The 27,778-nt window shown below is 39.1% G+C and overlaps 2 protein-coding genes across 3 annotated transcripts; both read right to left on the bottom strand.

The window, feature by feature from the left end:
• Nucleotides 1-421: 421 nt before the first annotated feature.
• On the bottom strand, nucleotides 422-18,261 carry dedd (death effector domain containing). Of its 2 annotated transcripts, XM_062426799.1 has the most exons (5): nucleotides 18,007-18,261; nucleotides 14,539-15,169; nucleotides 8,523-8,627; nucleotides 8,157-8,294; nucleotides 422-6,245 (listed from the first exon to the last, which is right to left on the bottom strand). In XM_062426799.1, the coding sequence occupies exons 2-5, from the start codon at nucleotides 15,092-15,094 to the stop codon at nucleotides 5,839-5,841; spliced, it is 1,206 nt and encodes a 401-aa protein (XP_062282783.1). In that variant the 5' UTR covers nucleotides 15,095-15,169; nucleotides 18,007-18,261; the 3' UTR covers nucleotides 422-5,838. The 2 variants fall into 2 exon arrangements, with proteins under 2 accessions (XP_062282783.1, XP_062282784.1); XM_062426800.1 differs by lacking the exon at nucleotides 8,523-8,627.
• A 4,490-nt stretch (nucleotides 18,262-22,751) lies between these two features.
• On the bottom strand, nucleotides 22,752-27,513 carry LOC133987429 (troponin C, slow skeletal and cardiac muscles-like). Its single transcript, XM_062426798.1, has 6 exons — nucleotides 27,483-27,513; nucleotides 26,138-26,168; nucleotides 24,722-24,868; nucleotides 24,415-24,529; nucleotides 23,686-23,822; nucleotides 22,752-23,044 (listed from the first exon to the last, which is right to left on the bottom strand). Exons 1-6 carry the CDS (start codon nucleotides 27,504-27,506, stop codon nucleotides 23,013-23,015), a joined length of 486 nt encoding a protein of 161 aa, XP_062282782.1. The 5' UTR covers nucleotides 27,507-27,513; the 3' UTR covers nucleotides 22,752-23,012.
• Between the last annotated feature and the right edge of the window lie 265 nt (nucleotides 27,514-27,778).

The raw sequence follows: 27,778 nt of genomic DNA, 5'->3' as shown, positions 1-27,778 counted from the left end.
GTCTCTTTTTGGATCAAGAGGTATACATAGATCAAGAATAGATGCTTTAACACACTCATATAGTATGTTTTTGCAGTTACTGGTAGTGGGGATAAACAGGTTTTTAGGGCCTACTTACCTCTCCTTACAAAGCAATGTTTCCTTTTCTTCTCTTTTTTTCCCTCTGTCTTTGCTTTTGCTGTCTTCTTGATGAAGATAAGAAAGACATCATTCTTTCTATATGTATGTAAACTTAAATTAAAACTGAGACTTTGTCTTCAATGTAGTATCCACACATCCAAAACATGTGAAACTCTCTACATACTTCCTGTCTGGATGGTAAATCACTTTAATGAATGACATCACTGATTTCAGAGTCTGTAGGGAAACACTGTATGTAAACAAGAACACAGGACTAGCCAACGTATTTTCAGAAATTTGTTTAATCTATTTTGTACAAAGTTGGATCATACTGACTGACAGCTAGCAGACCTGCTGTCACGGCGGTTAGTCAAAGCTCAAGTTTGATGATCAATAAATTAACTGATTGCGGAGTATCCATGGCATACAGAAAATGGCAAGGCTTACTTTTATTGGTCAAAAGTTACACAGAACTAACCACCAACTTTTTCTTATCATTTCACTTACATGTGTTGAAAGCCATACCATCATAACCGGTAGAGTGTTTGGTTCATACTGACATACATTCAAGTCTCTGCGAGAACATTCATAGCCCAAACAAAACTCGTTGTTGCCTAGTTTGTCAAAAAAAATGCGTCGCCCCGGATTTGAGAAAAGACGAGCTGAGAAGCGAGAGACGAGTGAAAAAGGAATGAGGACAGGTGTATGAGAGAAGTGAGATGCACAAAGGCCCAGTCTGATGTAAATGTTGGTACACAGTTGAAACATTTACATGTGATGATTATTCCACAACTCAGAAGCATTAGATCTATCAGGAAGCGTTTTTGTTTAAATATGTCTTCTATATTTTTCTTTTACAGTCAGATCTGGAATTTGTACATTATTTTCCACCAACAAGATTCTTTTTTTTTTTTTTTTTTTTTTTTTTTAAATATGTGCCATGTGACATAAAAAAATTAGGATTGGGACTTCAAAATAAAAACCCATCCACTTCATTTATTAACAGTCCTACGTGTATGTTTTTTCGGCAAAGAAATGCAAACGTAAGAAAAACTCCTGACATCCAATAAAGTTATTTACAAAATGTTAGCACTGTGAGTGTCTATGACAGTTGTGGGGATCAGATCATGAAGGTTACATGCAATTTTTGCGTAAAAGACAGCTGCATTGAACAACTAACAGAACAGAACATACAATCGACAGAACATACACCAACCTATATAATAGATACTAACTTTCAAACCTTATATGAAATTCCACTGGGGGTAGAAATATAAAATGTAGGCCTACTTTATAGAATTCACAGTATTAGTGGCCTTCCAATCATGACTCGTGTGTTTTGATATGCAAGCATGGATGTTAAGACAACACAGATAAGAAAGGGCTTTTTTTTTTTTTTTTTTTTAAGCAGGAAATGTATATATAGTAAAATCATACATTAAATTTTTGAATATGATACGTCAAAGTAAAACACTGAATTTCAGCTCACACTTCAACTGAAACAGGCAGAATCTGATTACAAAAAATTTGGCAAAAAAAAAAGAAGATAATGCAACAAGGACACATATTCAGGATGAAGGAAATCAAAACACTGATGCTCCAATTCAGAGATAAGTTTCGTTGGGCGTCCCTAATTAATATGATACATAGAAGCTGATTTGAATGTCTTGGATTTATCCAGAGCATACATCACACACACACACACACACACACACACACACACACACACACACACACATACACAACTTTAGTTTCACAATCCCGCTTCAGGAGCCTGTTATTTATTTTGAAAAGCTGAATCAAACCATCATTTGCTGACTAAGTACACATTTGCAGCTACACTGTTTGAGAGTGTGAGTTCACTAGTATATTTCGTTATGTCAGCGGTTTGGCTATGTGCACTTAACAGTTATAGACTCAGTCAGTTCTTACTACAATAACAGTCTCTAATCTACCTCTGTAACAGGATTCAAATAATCTCATCACAGAACTGCATTATACTGCCACGTCTTTGATAGAGATCAGTGGTTTCGTACATTTTCCGATTAAAGTAGTTGAGCATTTGCTTTGAGTCAAAGTCAATCCTGCTACGTCTTTCCTTTTTTTTTAAAGCAATGATGTATGAGGATGTATGATGAAAGCAGCCCGTCGAAACTGTGTCCATGTTGTGTCTCTTTAATTTGAATTTAAAGAGAACAGTCTAGACCTGCTCTATGTGTAAAGTGCCTTGAGATGACTTTTGTTGTGATTTGACGCTATATAAATAAAGATTGATTGATGTCAATTGAGATTGCCTCAACAAGTTGAAGTCATACGCCAATGTTCAGCGCAGGTGTCCGACTGACATTTGCTTTCTTATTAAACGTAACAGCAATCTTTCTCCAACTACGGCAACTATACCATAGATACCACGATGAGATCCTAAAGAAGCAACGCTTTTCAATATGTTGTCATTAAATGTGCTCTGGAGGTTTTGCTACTGACATTTTTTGTCTGGCGGTAGGTTTGCCTCATGTCCAAACGGGAGCAGTCTGTACTCCTAATTCACAAAGTGTCATGAAAAGATGAACATAAAAAATAAAAAAAATAAAAATAAAAAAAATCAGCCCACCATCTTCACCCACACTCTGTCCTTAATCTGATGAGACACTTGCTCAGTATACCATTCGAGAATAACTGAGTGGATGGAGAGCTTTGCACTTCAAGTGTTAGCCTGTCGTGTTGTGTTGTGAAGAAAACAGAGCAATGGAAAAAAAACTAGATAAACTGAACTAAATGTTAGACTGAGCTTAACAGACAGAAAGCTCTTTGACTGACACCTTCTAAACTGCATCAAGTACACACAGGCCTCAACAGAGCTCTCTCTGCTGTTGTAGGAACATTTCATGTGCACAATTTCTGACATTGTTACACCAACACATTGATCTTCTGAAAACATTATCTCAGATCAGTTGGATTTAGCAGCCTTATTTAAATCCTGTAGGACTGGACAAAACCATCTAAATAGAGTACTAACAGTACTGTTCAGGTGTATCTGCTGCTTAAAATAAGAGCGATAATACTGTTAACACGTGCTTGTCACAGGCACCAGCCAACCTTATGTCCCCAGTTCATCTACGTCATTCCATGAATACAGAAAAGAAATGAATATACAGCTTTTAGTTACAGTTAAAGATCTTTACACTACACTGAAGAGGATGGAAATGCCTTATGTCTTAGTAGTTTGGGTTTGTGAATGCCTGTGGAGATGTCTGGTCTGGAGACTGGGTGAGGAAGTGATTGCAACACCTGCTCATACATCCTTTTTTCAGCTTGTGGACTCAATGACCTCATCATCAGTGCAGTGCAGGCTACTGAAGGTGTACCTGCCACGTCAACTACACATGGTTAAAGTATCTTTAATTTCCCAAAAACCTGTGGAGTGTTTTTCTATCTGGATTATTTCTGTTCTGTAGTCTTATTGTCATGACAACTAAAATCAATCTAACCCATTCTGGTTGTGATTTTCACCAACTGTGTACTTTCAAATGAAAAAAAGAAATAAAACTTCAATCTTGTAACAGTCTTATATAATGAGTGAACAGGGGTTTTGAGGTTCAGAGATACAGGCTGACAATGAAACTTGCACTGATTTACCATCCAAACTAATCTCAAACACCTGGAAGTGACACAGTGATTGACTTCATGTTTGATTGAAAAAAAAAACTCAACACATTAAAAAAGATCCACATAGCAAATATTGGCAGTGACTTGACAACCGAAATTAAAATCTGCTGTTAACATTTGAGATTAGGCCTGTCACAATCATTACGTGATCAATTTACTAAATGAAATATGGACCTCTGTCATTTTTGCCAACCTCTATATTGCCCATCGTGTTTAAACGTGTGTATGTTTACAGGAGAGTAACCTAACCACAGCTGAGGAAAAACCCAGTACATAGATGGCACCTTTGGATACATGAGACGGGCAATTTACTGCTTGTTTTTAATTAATATCATTTAACAAAACATCATTATACTCTGAGGGAACATGAGTAAAATTGTTTCATGTTGATTTCTGAGAGACTATGCATCCCTACTAACCTGGAAAAAGTTGTAAACAGTAGTGAGTAGGAATATGTTGTGTTTGCTTTAGGATTTGGAACAGTACCCTCAAACTCCGGTCCCTCGAGGAATCACGGCTAAACACTACCACCTACTGACAAGAGAAGAGCATAACAGCACGTGAAATGTACAATCTGAACAATACTAAAGTGGTGGTTGGAAATCCGTCTCTTTTTTTAAAAAGATAAAACCGAAAAGGACTCGTTTACATTTAACTCATAAAATCCCTTTTTTTTTTTTTTTTTGGTGTGAGCATGACACTCGCCCCGACAAAAAAAAGACCTGATATCCTGACATTTCTAGAAACCCAAATATCATGGGATGTGTGGGATATGTAGGCAGGCTGCAGATATGCTGTAAGTGAAGGTGGGGGGGGGGGGGGGGTACATATGGCATTTCAAACAAGTGTTACCAAGTTAATTGCAACTGTGGCATAAAATGGTCTTAAAATGACAATAATATCGTTTATCGCGATTATTTCTGGGACAATATATCGCCCAACAAAGGTAATTAGAGACTTACGTGAGATTTTGTTAAAAGAAAGCCAAGACACACACCGGCTGTGTCAGAAATCACTCGTTCACTCCTCCCTTTATAAAACACACCCAATCATTTATTCAATATCGAGCAGTAAGTTGAGATATTAGACACTTACCATTGTTAGTATCAGCTGTTAGGTCACAACAGTAATGTTTGCATCTATTAAATGCGCTACACTGCATTGTGGCATTGTTAGCAGAAAGTACTTTTTCATTCCATTGTAGAAAGTTTGAGGACACTATATTTATTGTGGATACATCTACACACTCAGACACTCAGAAAAAATGGCAGAAGGTAAATATAGTGCACTGTTTAGTATGCAGGGAGTGATTTCAGACACAGCAAATGATGTCCAGTGACCAAATATGGGCCAATAAAAAATGCTCTAAAAAGTGTTCATCTTCACAGACAAGGAAAGTGTTAAAATGTTTGGGAAAGTAGGATAATAAGATGACAGAAACAGAGAAAACTAAGTGTAAGTCTTACTACAGTCTGTGCCTTTCTATAACACACAGAACACTTTCTGATTGGGTTAATCCAATCAATCTGTAAATGTACCTTGAAAAAACTGAAAAATTTTCACCAAAAATGAACCATTTTGACAATTAAGTACAGCTCCCACTGGGAGTAACTTGTCAGCTTTAAGCACGTTTTCTGTAATAACTGCTTTTCAACGAGTTAAAGAGCATCATGGGAGTCAACAAATGTGTTTCAATGAGCTAATATATCAGAAATAACAAAGTCCTCTTTAAATGTAATGCACGTGAGATTAGCATCCTCCTCCTTTGAAGAAAAATGAACAACTTCATTTTCAAAATGACGTCAACCTAGATGCATTGCCTACTGTTTGCTGACATAGTTCCCGATCACCTCGCATGCTACGCTTAGGGGTGACAACTACATATCCTCCCATCTTAGCTCTCAAGGAATCAATGGGCTGGCTGGAAATTGTTGAGTTTCTTTTAGGCACGCACTTCAGGCACCTCAAATGACACCACCACATCTCACTCTATCCCCCTGACAGGGAAGCACAGCAGTGTTCCTCCCGAATGCCATCAGCTGGAGAGTGTATCTAAGACACACAGTCTTTGCTACTTCCTGGGAGAGCCCCTCCACTTGTGACCAAATTACGGAGCAGTTTGCGTCGACCTGCCTGGTAGTCCTCCTCGTCTACATTGACCAACAGTTTTATAGCCTCGTGGCCCACAGCCTGTTTTAGGGAATCTGTAATGAAGACCCCTTTAAGGGCCTCTAGCAATGATCCGTTAATGTAGTCCCTCCAGAAGGCATCCAAGTAGGTAAGCTCGGAGAATTTGATGTCACAGATGATGGAGCCCAAGTCTCGGGATTTAAGGATAGTGTTGGCCTGGTTGAAGCGCTCGAACTGCCGCTCTACTGCCTCCTGCTTGTTGGAGAAGACGTTGCCCTGAAGCGCAGACTCATGCTGGCAGTATTCAGCACGAACCCGGAGGCGAATATCTGAGGAGGAGCACAAGGTAAGAGTCAGAAGTATCGAGGCAGAACAGAGTCGAAACAGAGTGAATTAGAAAGTAAAACTGGGACTCACACATAACAGCATCATTCATTATGAAATAACATCCCAATCCTAGCTTGTCTGAGGTATGTTCGAAATTAACTAGTTCCTCCCACCTGTTCTCTAACCATGACCATGTGTTATAATAAATCTTTGACCTGCTCCAATTCAGAGAAGGTTTTGTTGGATGTCCCTAAACCTTTCCGTTTCCACTGCAGGAACTTGGGGGTAATTTTACGGGGCAATGACCGTTGGCACTTGTCTCCATAGCAGGACCCGCCCCTGAAGGACAATTACCCAGAACTTTTACGGGGGCAAAATGAGCTCCTGTCTCGGGGTATGTACTCCATGTGGCCTCGAAAAAATTCCTGGGTGGGGCTTGATGTTGACTTGGTGCTGATTGGGTATTGTTATGCTTTTGGTGCATCGCCTCGGTGACGTCACGGTCAAAACTGTCACACAACGATTATATGACGATTGAAACTGTTGCAGAATGATTAGGTCACCTCCTAAGTCTGGTGGGTCCTATCAAGGTCCTACTCTGAAATGGAGACACAACAGCTGAGATGACTGAGTGAGATGACCTTCCTGTAAAGTTCCCACCTCCTAAATTTGAACTTCCTTAATTGAAACGGGACTTTGTTGTCCAAAGAATTGGACATCAAGCAAGGAAAGGACTCGGTGTCCTCGGTGTGGGAAGCCAGATGTCAGATGTTCAGTCAACAGTACAGATGTGCTAGAAATAGTGAGAGGTACCCCTTAAAAAGTCCTTGAGAACAGGAAGACTTTGTGAGCAGGAGTGGAGTTGACTGACTACAGGGAATACAGAAATTAACTGGTTTATACTACACTGTCTAGCTGCTGCAAATAGCCTATAGATCAATATGTGTAACTGGTTCAAAATATCCTCTGTGGTTAACCACTGACATCTCTACTCCCTACTAGGGATGGGCATTTGAATACGTTTTTGATCAATCATAAGGAAAATACATTTTTGTTGTTGTAATCTTAAAAATGCCATGAATATACAAAATACAGTGTTTCTCCTCAATTAAATCGTTATTCCAACAACAATCCTCTCAGATAAGGCAGTTAAAGTTCAACTAATTTATTTAAACAAAAAAGATACGCAGCACTTGTAAAAGCAGCTGAGCCCGAGGCTCCGAGCCAAACCTCTTCACATATCAATCACTACGGCGCTGTAAAACACAATTGAGCCTCTTTTAGAATTACTTACAAAAAAAAATCAAATCTAATAACTGAATCTCAGTTTTTGCCAAAATATAACGTTAAAAGACTGCAAAATGCACCCAGCCGAGCCGAGAGAGAAAGAGTGATAGAGACAGTGTTACTTCACAATTCTGCTTATTTAACTAGAGCCTCATAAAACAACAAGAGTGACTCACCTAAAGGCTACAGCGGTGGTGACTGTCCACTCATAACATAGTAAAGTAACTCCAGCCTACTGATTCTTGTTGAGGAAGATTAGTATGTTAGCATGTTAGCATGGTCAAGGATCAGTGAGCGCAGCCGGGAGACAGTCAGTCCAGCAGCTGAAAACAGCTGCTCTGAGGGGACTGAAGTAGCCGGGATGCAGAGGCATTGTCCTGCTGACCTGAGGAACCTGATTAAGGTGCAGGGTTTACAATGAACTCTGTCATTTTTTAGTTTGAAAAGGTCCCACGTCAAACTTCGCCATGACCTCTTCATGTTTACGTTTGACATCTACAGCAGCTCGTAGGCAGCTGAGCCGTTTTCTCTGTCAAATATCGACCCCTATCGAATTCTTAACGATCCATTATCGACCATCGATTAATCATGCCCATCCCTACTCTCTACGTTGTTGTTCTTTTTACCACATGTTTGCTTCTCTCTGCAGTCAGCTGAGGAATGACTTCTCTTCCGTTTGCGGTTGGATACAGGAGTAGCTGGCTTTGTTCTGGGCGGGCCAACATGAGGTCCTGACGAGGAACAGCAAATGACTGGCTGAGGACCTGCAAGTGTGACAGGTTAATTTAAATGTTAATCAAGCCTCTGCATCACAGAACACAATACTTCACAATTAACTACTTATGAGCATGTTCAATTGGCTGCATGTATTACTATTCTTACTCTTGCTGATTGAAGAAATGAGAATTAGTTTATAGAAAAAATACACAAACAAACAAACACACACACACACACGCACACACACGCACAAACACACACACACAAACACCCACCAGTCCTTCTGTGAGGCGCTGCGTCCCTGCTCTGTACTGCTCCTCTGGGTGAAATGTAACGTACTGATGTCTCTTCCAGATACTTGTCAACAGGGTCTGGACACACTGAAAAACAGACAGGTGATGTCTGATGTTACTTTCAATTCCAGTTTCAATCATCACATTCAAACATGTGGAATACCTCACACAGCAGGCACACATGATGCAGCAGCTAGTGTATGTGCACTGCCAGCGTTGATACAGGAATGTAACCTCAGTCAAATACAGTACCAGGCAAACATTTGGACACGCCCTCACATTCACTTGAATGAGAACATGTCCAAACGTATGACTGGTATAACACACATCAACATGTTTATTATTATGTATTGTGTATATTTATATCATTGTTATTGTTGCATAAAATGTTGATCAGACGGAGCCAAAATAGCAGCCTGTATAAAATAATGGATACAACATTAAAGTTTCAGCTTTAATTTGAATAGAAAGAACTCTCGCTCTGTGTGTGTGTGTGTGTGTGTGTGTGTGAGAACACAAGTTTAAGGGATCAAACATAATTGGACAGATGCACATGATGTCAAACCAAATCATCATATTTAATATTTTGTAGAAAATCCTTTGCATGACTTTCTATCTTCTCTGGTGATGTTCTGTCAGACCTTCACAGCAGACACCTTCAGATCTGAGTTGTCCTGGACTCTCTGTCTTTAGTCTGGTCCTGGAATGGATTAATAGAGCATATTCCACCTCTTCATCCTGAAAAGCTCTTTGGTTTCTGTGGTTGTATGGTTAGGTTTGTAGTTCTTGCTGAATGATGAAATGCGCTCCACTGAGTTTTGATGTGTTTGTCTGAATGTGAGCACACAGAATGCTCCTGTACTGTTTACCTCAGTGAAATCATCAATAAATGCCACTGTGTCAGTTTCATTAGCAGCCATACATCTAACAGAAGCACCATTTGGACAGATGAGGTGCTATACTTTGACTCATGAGCTGTTCCTTATTTCTTCACTTTTCTCTTTCCATCTCTTTTGATTGGGGATAGATATTGTTAGGTGTTTTCCAACACCAGTATCTATTGTTCTATGATTTTATAAGACACAGGAATTCATTTTTTTTAAAGTTTGGTAGAAAGGGTTTAATTTAAACAGAGCAAAGACATGCAAACAGGAAAACAACTTATCTTCACTACATAATTTGGTCTCTCTACCAAAGAGTAAAAATCTAATCAGTCAAATCAGCATGTTGACTTTGTCAGAGAGAATCATGTCTCTCTCTCTCTCTCTCTCTGATGATTGGCAATTCACAATTTGCTGAGGAAGCCTGAACACAGAGGTAGAAATAATTAGCAGGTATGTTAGACAAATTAAGGGAATGACACTAAAATAGCAACAGCAGCACAGAGTGTCTGGGAGCTTCTTATTAAACCAAGTACCAGTACTGATAATAGGCTGCTCCGTCATATACAGCAGTAAGAGCTTTGCCTCCCTGTCTTCCTCTGTGCCTGTTTGCACAAGGGCTGGGCTGAGCTCCACACACACACACACACGTTGACCTAGGTCACTTTTGGGGACATTACATAGACTAAAGGTCCTTTTCCACTACATGGTAACAACTCAACTCGCTTTTTTTGGTTTTCCATTAGGCAAAAGTTGTGGATAGTACCTGGCACCGACCAGCTGATCGGTCATTAGTCATTTCTCCAATAGTCTGCTGCTTTCTCTCTCTAAACTGTGGCTCCTCTCTCTTTATAAGACCTCTGATGTGTTGAAACAGTAAGAGAGAGCTGTCTGAACTTATGAGGTGTTAACAATGTTTGTGCAGACTAATCGTCCATTGACGTCCTCATGCACTGCAGAGACCACAGTTTGAACGTCTTCCTGTTGCACTGGCTGATGGTATTGCCTGGGGAGGGGATCCTCTTGGTGACACAGATGTTGTGAGGAACACTGCATACTGTTATTATGGTGAAGACTCTTTCAGGGTGCATCCACATCTCCCCATGAAAGAGTGAACGTTAAAAAATATAGCTAATGATTGGTACTGTCAGGCCCAGATTTCCTTATCCTTATAAGTGTATATTCCTTATCTGTGTCTCTTTCATATTTAGAATTAAGATGACTTAAAATAAGGCAGTAAGAAGACAATACAAGCAATTCATACATAAACCTGCAGCAAAGACATGTCAATTGCATGCAATGATTGAGTCTAAGGAAGTTACAGGTGCTGCATCATTACAATCTCTTCCTAACAGATTAAACACCTCAAGGTCCACATCAAATGTGGTCAGAAGAGCCTTCAGGCGTTGATAATGCTATATTATTAAGCTTGTGCTTTGTCATTGAGCACCATTGTCGTGGCAACGCAGCAAATTTTGATGTTTCAACATGAAAAAAGAAACTACTGTAACGTTTCCATATCATCACATCTTTTTCAACTTTTACATGTTTAACAGGAGTCTCAGTCTGAAGATGTATACAGGCCAATACTGAATCATTGTCCACCTATTGGCAACATGAAGTTATCGGCCCCATTCTTTGACAAACTACTCCTACCTAAAATGTGGTCAGCTAAGTTAAGACTTTGATTCTGATTAGTTTTTGCTCTACATTGTGATCTGAACAATTCTGTTGTCTCACACACAGTCTTTTGTCATTGCAGAGGGAGCTGTGTGTAATCTGCTAAATTACCTTAAGTGATGTCACCTACTCCTGCTACAGACTGCGCAATTAATGATATTATTAAAACAACCTGATAGCATCCTACGCTCAGAGAGAACTTTCACAGACTATCTGCTAGGGCTGGGCGATTATGGCAAAAATTCAAAATCACGATTAATTGAACTTTTAACCTGGATTACGATTAATGAACAATTATCTTCATCCTTGATGAACTATTATGTATTTTCACAGTTTCTTTTGTTTTGTATTTTACACTGCTGCCCTCACACATGAGGATCTATAGGGAGGTAAAATAATGATGTTTTAAGGTGTGATGCTGTGGTTAATGTCTAGTTATATTAGAACTATATAAAGATCATGGTTTGGGTTAAAATGATCACTGGAGACAAGTTCACGCCCTACTATCTGCCAACTTAATGTTAATCATACTACATACACACCTACTGTCACATATAGAACTACACCCACACTCCTCATTAACACTTATTTAGTTATTAAGGTTGACCTCTGTAGATGTAGACAGATTTTAGAGGATGTACTTTGATGGGCACAATTGCCCAGACGGATTACATTACAGCCTGTTTTACAGCTGCCAGCTGGAGTGCTCTCACTCAATACTGGACCTGTTTCAAAAATTGTTGTCCTCATAAGTCACTTAGAAAATAATGGAAAGGAGAGTCCAGGTTTTTAAAAAAATAACACCAAAGTTCCCCTTTATGTGTCACTTGATTAGGGCTGAAACAATTATTCGAATCATTCGATAACAAAAAATGATTGAGGCATTTTTTCTTGAATTGAAGCTTTGTTGAATTCATTTCACTCGCATTATTCTGCTTGTGTTTTACACTGATGGTTATTACTGACGCACATCACGTCACTCGCTATGTCGCAGGGCAAGTTACTAGAGAGTGAAAACTAGAAAGCGTGTGTGGCATCTAGTCGGGGGTGACACGGGGCACACACGATCGGTTTTCGATTGCTTATTTGCAGGTCACGTCTTCTTTTTATAACGTCACTTGTGTGGATCATTAACCTTGTTGTTCTAGTTAGTGAACTAACAGCTTCTATCTGCTGAGATCTCACAGTCAGCAGTAGGAGATGAGGAGAGGAGCAGTGAGGTTGATTTCAGGTCTCTACACTGAAAGCCTGAGGTAGGATGAGCGGGGCAATCTAGTGCACTTAATAATAGGTATGGTAACCTAATGATGCAAAAATTAAAATCAGTCACACTAAAATTAAGTAAATTCATGTATTTGTTTCAGATGGCACTGAAATTAAATGCACTAAATGGGTTTAGTTTTGATTAAAAAAGTGGAATATTCTGACCAAATAGCCTTTGTCTAAGTTAAACATGTTAAATATGTCTTGTTTCAAAGTCATTTGACTTTACTACATTATTATTTTTCATTTATTTGTTTTGAAATAATCAATAGTTGCAGCCCTACACTTACATTAGTAGCTTTATTGTCATTATATTGAGGGTCAGACAACAATATAACAAAGTTCCATCTAAAACAGTTTAAGATAATTCTTTGGTTTAAAGGTTAGATATTTAAGAAGCAGTACTTGCTTCTCATTGATGAGTGGAGTGGCTGATAAGTGAGCTGCAGTTAACATGTTGTTGCTCCGACATGCACACTCCATCAGCAGACGATGTGTTAATCCTCACTTACACTTCTCATAATAACATAACAGACCTCTGATGTTGTGTCACATAATGAAACCCACTATTCAAAAATGTTGCATCCTTCACTTTGAAAATAATTGATAGAAGTTATTATGGAGGTTATGTTCTCCTGTTTTATATATGAAATACAATATTGTGTTTTCTTTATAAATTTGCGTCGAACCTGAAGAAAACATGAATGGAGGATTATTCACCTATTTATTATATCTATTATGTATTGAATCTAAATGGATCTGTGATATAAGATTTGGTATAGGGACTAATTATAAAGAGCTACTTGACCTGCTCCATATTATAAAAGGGTCAGACTGTGAACGGCATTTAAGGGTTAATCATCCACCTGTATATGCTACTACGGTTTTCTTTGTGCTACAGAAATCTTTAGCTTGCTAGCACATAATAAAGAAAGCAGACAGACCTGACACATGTAAACTGTTTCACACTTCTTACATATATAACCTGTAATGCTGTATCCATGATGTGCATTACATCTTTTACTGTATAAGTTTTTTAAATAAATATACACATACACTATTTTCTTAGAGTGTAAGGATTTAAAATGTGATGCAAATCAGTTATATGAGGTGTTTTTAAATGAGTAATCTGTGTGCATGTTATCAAACTAATTATGTAGGTAAAGGTGCTGCCTCACAGAGCAGCTACACACCACACATTAACATCAACATAGAGTACTTCTCAGTATAAAGAGATTACATTTTCATGTGGCTCCCACATTCTACTGAGGGCTTGATGATATAACATTGTTTAATATTAAATATGACTGGCTCTGAGCTGTGAGCTTGTGTCCTAAATCTTAGTGACTATGGATACAAAAAACCTATTAGGATGTTTCTATATTTACCAATAATAATGTTTATAGAGGTATAAAAATAATGTGTGTTGGTCTAATATAAGTGTGTTGTTATCCTGTCATCATACAACATTTGATCATACTTAATATGACGTCAATTCTATGGTCTCATGCTGCCCCTGCATCATTTAAAAAGCATGTTGGAAAAGGCAAAATGGCAGCAATAAGAGGCTCCCTGGCTTTCTCCTGTTAGAGTTTCCTCATCCTATATTCCTCTTTCTTTTACTATCTTCATATAGTGTCATTGACATATAGAGAGTGTCAATTCAGAACCTTTAATGTCATAATGGTAGCTTCTGTTGTCTTCATATCTATCCTGTTTACTCTTGTAGTGGAATAAACTATGACAAATGATTTATGTTATTTGTGTGGTATACATTATTAGTGTATATATATATATACGTGTGTGTGTGTGTGTGATACTTTTAGCACTATATTTTTTAATCATACAGTCACTGTGTCAAAAAACAGTCAATATTCTAATACTCATAGACATGTTATCCTGAGCTGAACTCAATGTAGCTAAACTCTGACACTTGACTCATGAATTTCATTAAGATGGATACATTCAGAGATGTTTATGTGGAGACAGAGAGGAATCAGTCCTAATGGTCCAGGTCTGGATCATTTGCTGCCACTGTGAATTGTCTGAGTTAAACCACTGGTTAAAATGCTTGATAAATGCTCTGGGCTTCTTGATTGGCTTGTGTCAGTGAGGCTGCTGCTCTGAATCGTGTTAAATATGTATGTAACTTGTGGTGATGCTGTTATACTCACCGGCCTGTCGTTTCCTGAGTGTGACATAAGGTAACAGGTCGTGGCGGGTGATAATCCTCAGAAGCTGGAGCACGTGTCTGAAGTTGGTCTCATCGCAGCGACCCTGGCGCTCTAAGGCCAGCAGGAAATCCCTTCCACTTCTGATGCCGCCGCGCTCGTACTCGTCGATCACGTCCACAAACAGAAACGACAGTACCCTGACATCCCTATGAGTCAGCTGGGCTCCCACTATGTCAAACATGCGGTGGAGTGAGTACAGCCCGTGGGAGTTGTCCACTGCTTCCTCGGGCCAAGGCTCGAAGCTCCCATCTCTTCTGGACGAGCTGGAGTTGTGGCAGGAGGCCGAAACGTTCCTGTTGGTCGCCTCGCCGCTGTTTGCGGCCGCGCCCGAGCAGCCGGGCCTGCCCGTCAGAGCTCGGTGGTCCAGGGGGCCACTGCTATGACTCGAGTCCAGCTGATTGGCGTGAATGTGAGGCCGGGCCTGCTGAGGAGAGGAGTTGTGGGCGAGCTGGGGAGGAAGAGCAGCATTGGGGAGCTGAGGCTGCTGTGATGTCATCTCAGGGCCCGATGATGATAAGGGATGTCAGAATCCCTGCAAGTCCTGCTGTCCTCCTCTGGTCCAACTGATGAGCTGTGTAAACAGGGAAAGGGGGGCTTTAAACCAAGCTTACCATCTGCAAGTATCTTCATTAACCAATAACCAATGACATGGTGCAAATCCAAACATACACAGACTTTCCTGCTGATTTAAAATGAATGACACTTTCATTAAATACATCATGCAAACAAACTGAACAGGTCATCATCATAACACAGCAAAGACATCATACTGAATCTAGAAGGCAACGGTTAGGACCAAGATGACACATTATATAATGTAACACTACATAAATGTGTCTCTGGATGTAGGCCAGCATGAGCAGGACTGTTTTATGAGCTTTTTGCATAAATATTATCATAAATAGTGTGTTGACTCGTCTTTGGTAACAAAACGTTACATTAGTCTCATACAAATGTAAATCATATTCATAAGATTCAGCTTCTACAATAATAACTTATCTCCTTACAGTCAAATATGCAATCAGCCTTGTAGTACAGACTTCAGGCTGAATTAATGAAGGTACATCTAACATTTATAACACAATGTATTTACACATTTACATTAGTTTGACACGTATGAATGTATTGTCCTCATGTGATCCAACAGGATAACAGATTTGAACTAATAGAAATGATTCAAATCTGCCCTGATGTTGAACTTTAGGAGGATTTTTGTCCAAGGGCCCCTCACTGGACAAGATTTCAAAGACGTCTTAATACAGAAACAGTCATACAATATGCCATTGTGTTACTTATTGAGAGAATCAGAGTGAAAATAAATGTTTCCCCTTTTTGCTGGGGACCCCCCTGGAACGCTTGTAAGGACTCCACTTTGAGAACCACTGCCTTAAATATGAGTTAAACCAGATCTATAGAAGCTTTAACTTAAACCTCAGATATACTGACCTCCCTCATTCACCACCACCACCACTATTACTACTACTACTACTACTACTACCACCACTACTACTACTACTGCTTTTATTACCACCACCACCACTACTGCTACTACTACTGCCACTACTTCTATAGAGACACACAGAACATAACAGAAATCTCTGGCCCTGCTGCATCGATTTAGATCTGTAATACCTGTCCAACAATATTAGAGGAATGCATTGCTAAATCAGTTCAGTATACTCAGCTCAATATTATTTCCCCACCTATAACAAAGTAGTGCTGATGGTGCAGGATGAGACCTGACTGTCTGTCTAATTTGGTTCTTTTATTGTGAAAAAAGCCAGTCTGAGTTCAAACTGGATAAAACTATGATCCCCTTCACCTGGACCAAATGAACCCAAATAAAGATGTGAAGGCAGTCTACAATAAGACCACATTATTATAATCCGGACCTCAAAGGTCTCAACCCCTCTAAAACATAAACCACAGCTGAGCTAATGACAAAGCAAAAGGCTCAGTGTTCCTTTTATCCAGTGTGGTGACTTTGCACCCTCTCCTGCCTACATCAGTGTCCTTTTTTTCTTTAAACCTCATTTTCCACATTAAATATGTCCACATCTGCGCAACAGGAAACAGCTGTAATGACTATAATTCAGTTATCTCAGTTTTAGGGTGCTGGTATGTGCTCAGTGTGACAATTGCACAAAAGGGAGCTTAAATGTGCTTTTAATAAAGTAATTAGTGAAAATGTCTGCCAAGAGAAGGTCTACAGCATCACTGTCTCTCTGGCTCCATCATATGGCTTCAATTTTTTAACCCTCCTGTTGTCTTCCTATTGACTGTGCAACTATTGTCCTCCTGGGTCAAAACCAACCCAGTTTGGTTTGACTGTCAATAAAGAATAAGGTATGAATTAGACCTTTTTAGCCAACTTCATTCCAACTTATTACCACAAGCTTTACACATATTTTTGGAAATTAAGGTCAAGAGGCCTCAATTAAATGAAATTATACCTCATTTGTGAGTTAACGCATGTTGTCCTCCAGGATCAAAATGAACCAAGGACAACAGGAGGATTTAGAGTTTGATCAAACATATAACAATCTGCCAATTTGCTTATCAAACACAAACTAGCAAAGTCATTTCACAAACTGCATGATGACAAAAAGAGATATTAAAACTGAGTATAGTGTCACACTACTGATTAAAAATCTACTGGTCAATTACACCACACATATAACTCACTGAAAAAATGAAGTAAAGGGTTAATATTCATGATGTTAATATGAGACAGAAACTGGTCGATCATAATAATATACGTGTTTTTTCCTCTTTAGAAATATCAAACGTTCTTCATGCAGCACACAGTGTCCACATGCAGCTGTGAACACAGGAAGTCATCATGAATCACTCATGTTGTTATGAGGCCGTTGGACTACAATTGTTTAAGCGCAGGCTAAGGCTAACGCTACTTTAGCTAAGTAAAGCAGTGTATTTATAAGCTCATTGTTTACATGGACGCGACCAACCTAGCACTCATATAACGTAAAGGAGAATGTTTTAATGACAGACAAAAAGCCCACACACGTATGACATGTCATGCTATTGAGCAATAGAAGTTAACCGCTAGCTAGCTGGTAGCGTAACCAGGTAGCCGCAAGCTAACGTTAAGTAAGTTATCAGAAAATACTACTAAGCTAACTAACCCAGTGTTGGTTATTCGTTTCTAACGTAACGTTACGTTACACATGAAAATGGGGAAGTGACCGACGTTCATTGTTCTGTGATTTACGTGTAAACAGTAAAGAATAGAGTACAGTAGTACAAATGTGCGCACGATCTGCGTCTCGGTTTGTTGTGACTGCTCACTGCTAATATTCACGTTAGCTGTCAGGGTTAACATTACATAAACTATCACACATGAAGCCAGGTCAAGTACACAATTAAAACAATATATATTTCCATTACCTTCTTTTTTATGGATATTCCTCTGACACTATTAAAGTTAGTAGGCAGCTAACGCCAAGTTAGCTTCTCAGCGTCTTCCAGCACAACTACGCTTCTTTCAGGATACAAATCACGGTTCTGTTTAATTGTTTTAAACGACTATTAGGTGGATTTTCAATATAAACGTTGCCAGTCCCTTGTTCTGCGGCACGGTGCCTCCGTTTAATGCTTTTGGTCCTCAAGCAGACACCATAGGCCGTTTAGCAAATACCGCCATCTTGGATTTTGAGGAGCGAATGACGTAGGTTGCGCGATGTACGTCTTGTTCTTCTTCTTCTTGTAATATTTTGGCAGTGTGGACGCTACTGGTGGTATCACTGCCTCCCACAGGACACATTTTAACCTTTAACCTTTGCTCTCCTTTCCCCATAATCCCTGACAGTCTCTCTCAACCCAATCATGATTTTCCCTCCGAATTCCACTCTTCACAGAGATATTCTTTACATCTATTTCTCCTTTCTTTAGGATTGCCTTTGCTATAGAATCAGCAGTTTCATTTTCCACCACTCCAGCTTGCCCAATCAATCAACAGGGTTTGGAAGGTTACTTTGGAAATGTAATAGGTTACAGATTACTGGTGACCCTATTTAAAATGTAATACATAATGTAACTGAATTTTTTCTACTACTGTAGATGTAACCACTGCTTCAGCTTATATTAAAATAATTACCACATAACTGTAACAACCCAGGAGAATGTATGTAGAGTCTGGTAGTTTACTACCTATATACAGTTATTTATGAATTGCTGGACTGGAGCATAACTATCCTTATTATACTTGCACTTTCATTAGAAGGAAAGAGAAAACACATTGAACCCTGGTTTGGTAAAAAACCAGTATCTTCAAATAATTGCCTTAATAACAATCATTTTAGTTTAGAATGAATTCATAAGTTCAAGCTGGACCTGTTTTATATTGCCCTTAGACAAAAGAGTTCCTTCTGAGTCCATGGAGTAGTAAAAATGACACACAGTTTTACTATTTAAAAAGCAGCACTTATTTCTTATTGTGTCCCTGCAGGTCTGAAGACTGTTGGTGTGATCCACACTAATGTCACGCCACAGAATATCATGGTGGTTAATAAGGAAGAGACGCCCTTTAGGGTCAAACTCATTGACTTCAGCTCAGCCATCAAAGCTGCTGAAGTCCAGTGCGGTGTCATCATGCAGTCTGTTGCATTCAGGTGAGTTACAGATTAGTTGGTTACTTTCTGATGGTTTACATCGTTCTGTCATCCATCCATGTTGATTTTCACTCTAACTGATATATTTAAGGTGACTTCTCATCTTCTCATTGAGTTTTAAAACCACAAAGTACAGCTAACATGTCACACAGTGCAGTAGTTGTTTCTAACATCTTTTCTAAAATGTGCTTCCTCTCTCAGGTCTCCTGAAGTGATTCTGGGTCTTCCCATCTCAGAGGCTGCAGATATGTGGTCTCTGGATGCTGTTCTGATCACCTATACCGTGGCAGCGTCCCGTTTCCTTGTGCGTCATCTAACACATCTACATTTATTTGTGCAGCTCAGTGTTCAAACACAAACAGAATTATGATGTATCTTTGTTGGCTGATGTGATTTTATATATTCTCTCTCCAGATGAAAACTATGGTGGAGACACTGGGTCAGCCGAAGGACCGAACCTAAATGAGGGCACGCACGCTGCTCTATTTTAGCCAGGACCTGGACTCCACAAAATCAGAATGGAGGCTACAGGTATGAAAGTCTGTCCTGCAGCTCTTTACCCCTTATATTGAAACTACGAAGAACTACCTCACATACTCTCAGTTGTTTCAGACGGCTGATGAACACAAGGCTGTGACTGGCTTCCCGCCCCAAAATTACAACCGCAGCTCCAGGTTCAGCAGCCTGGATGACCTCATGACGGTTGGTGGTCCTCGCTTTACTGTACAAGTATAAATAAACACTGAATTAAGAGCAACACTGGAAGTAAAGAAGCAGATTCATCTGAAACACTTTGTTTCCAAATGCAGCTGCACCCAGAGGAGGAGAAGCTGGAGGAGAGGACAGTATTTGTCTACCTGTTGAAGCAGATGCTGTGTGTGAATCCTCATTGGAGAATCACCCTCAAGTGCAGCTCTTAGTCATCTCTTTATAATCAGGAGCCAACGGGGTGACAATGATGATGATGGTGCCACCAGCTCTCAGTGAGTGATCATGTGGTCGAGTATCAGATATAAATGTTAGATAGAAACTATGCTGAATGGAAGGATGTTAAATAGAAGGATTCATTCACTCATTCCTCTATTGCTTCATCCAGTGAGATGACCTCACCTGCTGTTACAAGACATCAAGAGCCAGGAGGTGATGGAGGCTCAGCAGCAGTGGACACAGTTTCCATCTAGACTGTAGGAGATGAAGGCAATGCTGGGACTGAATCAGCTGATGAGTTATCCAGTCTTCATTTTCTTTATGCACTTGAACCAGACTCAGATGCTGAGTGAATGGATGATGTTACAGATTCTGATATTGATTTAACTGCTTGGATCTTCTAATGGCCACAGATGATGCTGTTTCCATTGAGGAAAACATCACAACAAACAACACCCTAATTTACATGTTTAATGTTGTAGCCAATGAAGGTTCAGTCACTCCACCTGCAGCTGATCTGGTTTCAGCCTCACCTCTGAAAGCTGGCATGAATGATGATGATTCAGGTGAAGAACCTGAAAGTCGCTTGGATGATAGAGGTTCAGATGATAAGCCCTAAGATTGAACTTTTTTTTTTTTAAATGACTAAAGAATAACACAACATTTTGTAGTCCATTAATATGTATCACTAATTGCACTTCTATGCAGTTTCACAAGCCGATGACAAACGTGTTTTCCAAATGGCATCATCATCTGCAAAGAAAAAACCCTCTCCCAATATTCCCAAATATATCATTTATCATTACATTAAAGAACTGGGCTAATTAAACTCATATTTTCTATTTCAACAATTTTTGAACTTTTCCCTCCCACTTGTTCTTGTTCTTATCATTAGGAAATCTTAAATCCATAACACTCTGCTTAAGTAAATGTGTTTGCTTGTGTCCCTATTTGCAGCTCGTACTTCATTTAGGTGGCATATATAGCTTCAGTTCACTTGTCCAGTAGAGCTCAAAATGGGTCTATACGTCTCCAGCATCCATCATCACAAACACTCAATCCCCTGTTGAAGGAGGGTGACAAAATGTATCATCAAAGGCTCTGAAGACTTCAGTTTCAGCAGGCGCCTGAGCATGGTGCACATACTGATATTGGTTGCATGTCCATCCATCGTCACACGCAGTACTTTGATACCTCACTCATGCGTGCCTCTAATGCATTCCCCAACAGAACTTTCTGATTCCCTGGTGTCAATGTCTGAGTGATGAAGAGGCAATGGCAGCATTCCAGTGGCCTCGCAGTCTTGCAGTCCACCGACCATGACCACAAAGGCCTCACTTGCTACTCTGGTCTCGTCAATGACGTCCACAAGATCCACACGGTTGGACATTGTCTGTATGTGAGGGTGGTACTGCACTTGCCTCCTGATATTGCATCCATCATAAGACACACCTCACCACATTTTGCTGGATCTTCCTGATTTCTTCATTTTAGCATGTCTAAAAGTGAAGTATCTATTGCCGGCTTTCTGTCGACAGAGTACAACCACAAACAACACATTATTTATAAAGGTTGCAGATGGTGATTGTAAAGTACCCTACAATGGCAGTGTGGCCATGCAAGTGCAGTGTTAAACCAAGGTCATTGTTGAATGAATATCATGTTTACATCTGGTCATGTTCAGCTGTTTGTTCAGCCAAATGCTGCACATGCCTGCAGAGTTTTTCCAAGCAGTCTACTCTCTCTTGACCACTCCAATATGGTGAAAATGGTATCTGTGTTTCTACATCTATGGTTGGATAATATACATCTCTTCCCACAGTCCAAAAGTCAAAGACTGTCAGGAATAAGGTGGTACATCAGACCAGACCCTGTGTGGCTGACTCTCAAAAGGCTCCTCAGATTAGAATGATCGGATCTTTTATATTGAAGAGGGTTGATCTAGAGAGGATCTGACCCACTCTTAGTGGCTTGGGGTAAGCCTAGAGCTGGAGAAAGCTAAGAAGGCTGAGAAGAAAAACAAATGAATAAAATTAAACAAAAAAAGAGAAAACACACAAATAATGGAGAATAAATACAGAAATGTAATACATAGATGAAAATTGTGGCCAGATTCAGCAGTCCTGACCCACTCCCCTTTCACCTCAACACTTCTTTGTCTCAGGGACTGAACACAGATGCCTTTAGGGCTTTAAGTCTATTTTGCTTTATTTTACACATAATATGCGTAACTACAGTAACTATGTATTGCACTCTGAGAGCTTCTAAAAGCCATGTTACCTACACTAAACACTAACCTGAACCCACTCTCTGTGGACACACACACACACACAGAGCACACATTAAGCTTTGTGTATCTATGGAGTAAGAGGATTTCTCCCTCTCTTTCTGTCTTTCTTTTTTTGTCTCTCTAGCTCACTTTGTTTTTGGCTTTTTCTCCCTCTCTCTTACCCCTACATCTTTACACTCACCCTATGCCCCCCTTGTCAACAAGTGCTGTGTCCTTTTTCCCAAGATGTAAAATATGCTTAATTGAACATATTATTACATCACATAGAATAACAGACAAAATATGCAATTCTGAAAAACCTTTTATTGAAAATAGTCTTTATATAGGACATTTTGATTCATCATCGCTATTAGAAATGGAGGAATTTGTAGTCAATGAGATCTCTGTAAACCTCTGAGCATTGCTGAGGTCGTTTGAGAGGAACTGACGGGGCAGTCTGTTGAAGATGTGTGTGTTTGTGTTGCTGATGTTGTTAAAAGCAGACAGGAAGCAGAGGCATATCTTCATGAATGGCCTTCAGTGGTGTCACAGCCAATGGAAAGTGAGGATGCCGCAGCGTGAGGCCTTTATTCAACACCTTTCATGAACTCCAGGAACTCTGCCAGAGAGAACGCACAAAGTCAAACACTATGGCAAAGACACTGGATGCACATGTATTATCTCTATAAAAAGTAGTGTCATCAGCATAATAACATCCTGATGTTAGGAGTGCTGTCTTACATACAGCCCAGCAGAATTACGGATTGATCTCAAATGTACTGCAAAAGGTGGGAATGCTTTCAGCAATGGTGGTTTACTTCCTGTCTTTAATAGTTATCATAAACATTGAAATATTACAAACCATCACTTTACATATTAATAATGGATCAGATTACATTATAGGATAATGTTGCTTGTGACAAACCCACGACAGAATTACTTCCCACAACATCAGAAACCCTTTCTCTTTTCTCTCTTATTTTACTTATTTACTTAATTATTTTATTTATTTACTTTAAAAAAAAACATATTTTATCTAAATTTTCTAAATCTCTATGTTGTCACTTGTTCTGTCTAATTATCAGCTTGTCAATCAACTAATTGTAAAGCACTTTGAACTACTGTAGCCTGTGTAAAAAGATGCTATAAATAAAGTTTGATCGATTGATTGATTCTTCTTTGCAGTTTTGGTTCTCATCAAATGTGCTGTAAACTTTCATTGCAAATATAAAATAATTAGTATTGGTTTGACTTCCATACCGTCGTAATCAATTTTGCCGTCATTGTTTTTGTCTCCGTCCTTCATCAGCTCCTCGATGTCGTCTTCAGTGATGGCCTCTCCAGTGGACTCCAGCATGCCCTTCAACTCGTCCAGGTCTATGTAGCCGTCTCCATTCCTCAACACAAGATAAAAGAATCATTGTTAGATGCAGACAAAAGTAGTCTCAACACATTCTTTTAATATATCAGTAATAGTTTTGTATTGTTAAACCTTTTTTATATTTGTCAGAATTTATAATGATGCATAAGTATCCGTACACACTATATATGTACTATTAAGCAAGTATAAGTACACATATAGTACTGTTATACTATATGTGTACTTGTGTGTCATGGTTGTTTACTGCTGTTATTACCATTTTTATTATCATTATTATTTTGTTCAATTCTATTTCTTATAATTTAATTTAATGTAAACACTGCAAATAATCTCATGTCTGTCCTTCCTCATCCCAGAATTTGGGATTGTCACAAAAATCTGGTCACAATTTTTATTTTTTTTGCAAAACTAGAGGACATCATAGAACCAAAGAACTTCATGTTTCTCCCTTTTGGTTTATGATTGTTTGTCAAAGAAGAGAAAGAGAGTTCTGTTTGACTGTAGTCATATTTAAAACATCATCTGTCGATCCACTAGTGTCAGTCAATATACATGTATAGACATTTACTTGGAATTCTGAAGTGACGCAGTGCAGAATGTGAACCTACTTGTCAAACATCCGGAAAAGTTCAGCCAACTCCTCCTCTGATTTTCCTTTGCTCTCCTCCTTCATGCAGCGCACCATCATGACCAAGAACTCATCAAAGTCTACTGTGCCGCTGCCTGTGAGTACACACAATGGTATTATTATAGAGACTCCATATATACTGCCATATAACTCAACATACCTTCAAATCAATTACTATTCCTCTTTAATTGCTTTAAAGCGTTTTACTGTTTTCCTCCCAAAAGTAACTTGCATGCGACTACAAACACACACTCCGTGATGTCAACAGTACAATGATGCTGACATACCATCTTCATCCACCTCATCAATCATTTCCTGTAACTCTTCAGGTGTGGGATTCTGCCCCAGCATCCTCATCACCTTCCCCAACTCTTTGGTGCTGATGCAGCCATCCTCTGCATCCTGGATGAAGATGTCAAAGGCAGCCTTGAATTCTAGAGGAAAGACACGGGGAGACGTGTGTTTAAGTTAGAGACCCATGTCCAAAATGTGAAACCAACAAGCAAAGTGGGAATGAATATTGGCCTGGGACTTTTGACTCTGACCAGCTGACCACCTGGAGACACACAATCTCACACACACTTAACAACACACACACTACAAGAATTATATATAAGCAGAGATTTAACTGTAATCATCTGTAGAACAGGGCATTAAATACAAATTCTTGTAAATTATGTATTCTATTTTTTTTTTATTTCATAATATTATATGTTTTTTTCCTGATACAATATAATGTCCTTCTCACAACTTAACACTGATACTGAAACTACCATACAACTTAACTATAAGTAAGGTCATTTATTGCAGGTCTATTGGTTTGCACAGGTACAGTAGTTTTCATGTTCACTCTCTCTGTACTGACTACAGGTAGCCTGTTAGTGTAATATTAGAACTCAGACTGGACAGTACAGCAGTCAAAAACAGCACTAGACACATCGTAATCCCTCTGTAATGAAACTCTGTTGCTGTATTACAGAGAGAACACTTTGAGTACTTGGTTTATTGGCCTATTAGAATTTAGAATGTAAGCAGTACAGAAGACTGAGCTCAATAATGTAATCTGTAAAGACCCAGTCTAGTTGACACATGCTGTCTTCTGCCTACCTCTTAACCCTAAACTTGATTGGGATCTGAATCCACTCTGATTATTGTCTGCAGAGTTACTGCTTTTAACTGCTCAACTATCTGAAGGATGTGGATGCTTCTATTAATCAGGAGTTAGTAACAGATCCAAGATCCATTATGGAACATAAGCAGGGCCAGCAGGTTCTGTACAGTTTGGGACCCCAGAATATCCTGAGAAGATTCATGGTGTGAAGTATCATTTATCAACCCAAATAAATATGAATCCATTATTTATATATTATTAAAAAACTTTATCCTGCATATGTTCAGAACCACTTGCTTGCCTATAGACACATTTTTACGTTTTACATTTTTCTACTGAGACTAAGTAGAAGTTTACAATTGTCTGTCTTTTACTTATAATTAGAATGAAATGAGAGGAGACTTCTAGGTAATTATTAAGTAAGTATTTGCAGGAGAGTGGATGTGCATATTTTATATTAATGTTTCTGTAAAGACAAACTGTGAAAGTCAATATACATTATATCACTGTTAATAATGCAGTCATACTTGTAGTAGATCATATAATTGCCAATATAGACAATTGTAGTAATAATAACCAAACTAGTCCTTACCATTTTTCTGCTCCTCTGTCAAGTTCTCAACCTGAAAGGGAAACAAACAGAATGATGATCTTGTATATCATTGTGTTTTTTTTTTAAATAGTACTTCAATGTTGGAATAGAACTTTAAATCAACAGCTCTACTGATGACCTGAACCTGAACCACTCTGTGCTGCTGCCAGTATGACTGCAATGTCACACACTGCTTTCTTCACCTACTATTCTTGTTCTGTGGCACAGTAGGCCAGAGGAGTAGTGAGCAGTGTGGCATTATGCTGGAGGTGGTGGTGGTGGTGAGGGTGGTGAGGGTGCTGAGGGTGGTGGGGGGGTGTGGAGTTCACCCATTTGTTTTAACAGCCATCAGCTGTCCCTTCTCTTCTTTCCCCTGAACTGCCCAACTGCTCTCTGTTCTATTGTCAGGCCCAGAAATATGAACTAACCACAGTAGCCTTTCACTCTGTGCTGTGCCTCACTACATCACACCTACTGTTCCACTGTCATTCAAGCTGAAGACTCTAAAACATATACATTAAATTTTTATATAGATAGATATATCTTATATATACGCTATGAACTCCAATCAGTGGTCCAAACAACACAATCTTTTTATTTTTTTTAAATTTTTAATTTAGGTAGTTTCATTTTTTAATTAACTTAACTGTTTAAGTATATTCACTGTAATATTGTTTCACAGTCATCCTCACAGTGATGTCACAGTGTTATATTTTAGAAAAGCTTTTGTAATATTTACTGTATAATACCACAATCATCTCAGAAATAACCATCATTTCTATTTTTCTAAGTGCAGAAAACTGTATAAACTCTTCGCAGAATGTTAAAGCACTATAAATACAGAGGACGTGACCTCAGTGTCCTCAACAGTAACAGTCCTGACCACAAATAGAAGTTCATATCATTTCCATTTTCAGAAATCCATTAATAAATATGTCCTTAAACTTCTTGACTTTCATCTATCAGATACTATGAGACTCTGTGAGATACTGTAAAAGTTCCTTTCTTATTCTAACCTACATGATATAAATGTTCTTAGGTTCAGCGGGACAAAATGACCTCACAATATAATGTAAAAACAATGAATTCACATCACAAACGAGGGCCTCAAAAGATCCTTAAATTGAATCTGAGCCTTCCTGGTACAATCATGTGACTGCGAGGCTACTGGCTGCTTTTGATCTAGGACTGTTGAACTTGACTTTAGGATTCAAGGAGCCGTCACAACCGTTAACAGTTATCACAATGATGCCTAAGACGTCTGAACAGCTGTAGGATTTTGGGATTATTACATGCTTTTCATCAGATATGGAAATATAAAACACTGTGTTTGATCTGTACTCACCGCTGCTTTATATACATCATCCATGGCTGCTGGTCTGTCCCTGCCTCTGACACACTGCTGCTGCACTCAGACACAGGACAAAGACTGGCAGCCCTAACTGTCTCAGTCTTTGCTGTCAGAGTGGCATGGCACTAAAAAAGCTCTTGACCCATCCCACATAATCCAAGGATGATGGAGGGAGGAGTGGTAGACAGAAAGAGAAAGATCTATAAATAGGAAACAACACAAAGCACCCAACAATAGTGGCACACTGACTGCAGCACCTAAGTGGAGACACTCCCCTATACGAGCTTTCT

This window comes from Scomber scombrus, chromosome 10 (assembly GCF_963691925.1).
Source record: "Scomber scombrus chromosome 10, fScoSco1.1, whole genome shotgun sequence".
NCBI lineage: Eukaryota > Metazoa > Chordata > Actinopteri > Scombriformes > Scombridae > Scomber > Scomber scombrus.
This window is presented reverse-complemented; position numbering and strand designations above follow the sequence as displayed.

What these genes read in the sequence shown, in the direction of transcription:
- dedd (XM_062426799.1), bottom strand. Translation starts at nt 15,094, where the DNA reads ATGACATCACAGCAGCCTCAGCTCCCCAATGCTGCTCTTCCTCCCCAG. An exon ending in AGCGCCTCACAGAAGGACTG is followed by an intron (nt 8,295 to 8,522) that starts GTGGGTGTTTGT and finishes TCACACTTGCAG; the next exon opens with GTCCTCAGCCAGTCATTTGC. An exon ending in CAGAGAGAAGCAAACATGTG is followed by an intron (nt 6,246 to 8,156) that starts GTAAAAAGAACA and finishes GCTCCTCCTCAG; the next exon opens with ATATTCGCCTCCGGGTTCGT.
- LOC133987429 (XM_062426798.1), bottom strand. Translation starts at nt 27,506, where the DNA reads ATGGATGATGTATATAAAGCAGCG. An exon ending in ATGATGTATATAAAGCAGCG is followed by an intron (nt 26,169 to 27,482) that starts GTGAGTACAGAT and finishes TTTCCCTTTCAG; the next exon opens with GTTGAGAACTTGACAGAGGA. An exon ending in CGGCAAAATTGATTACGACG is followed by an intron (nt 23,045 to 23,685) that starts GTATGGAAGTCA and finishes TCTCTCTGGCAG; the next exon opens with AGTTCCTGGAGTTCATGAAA.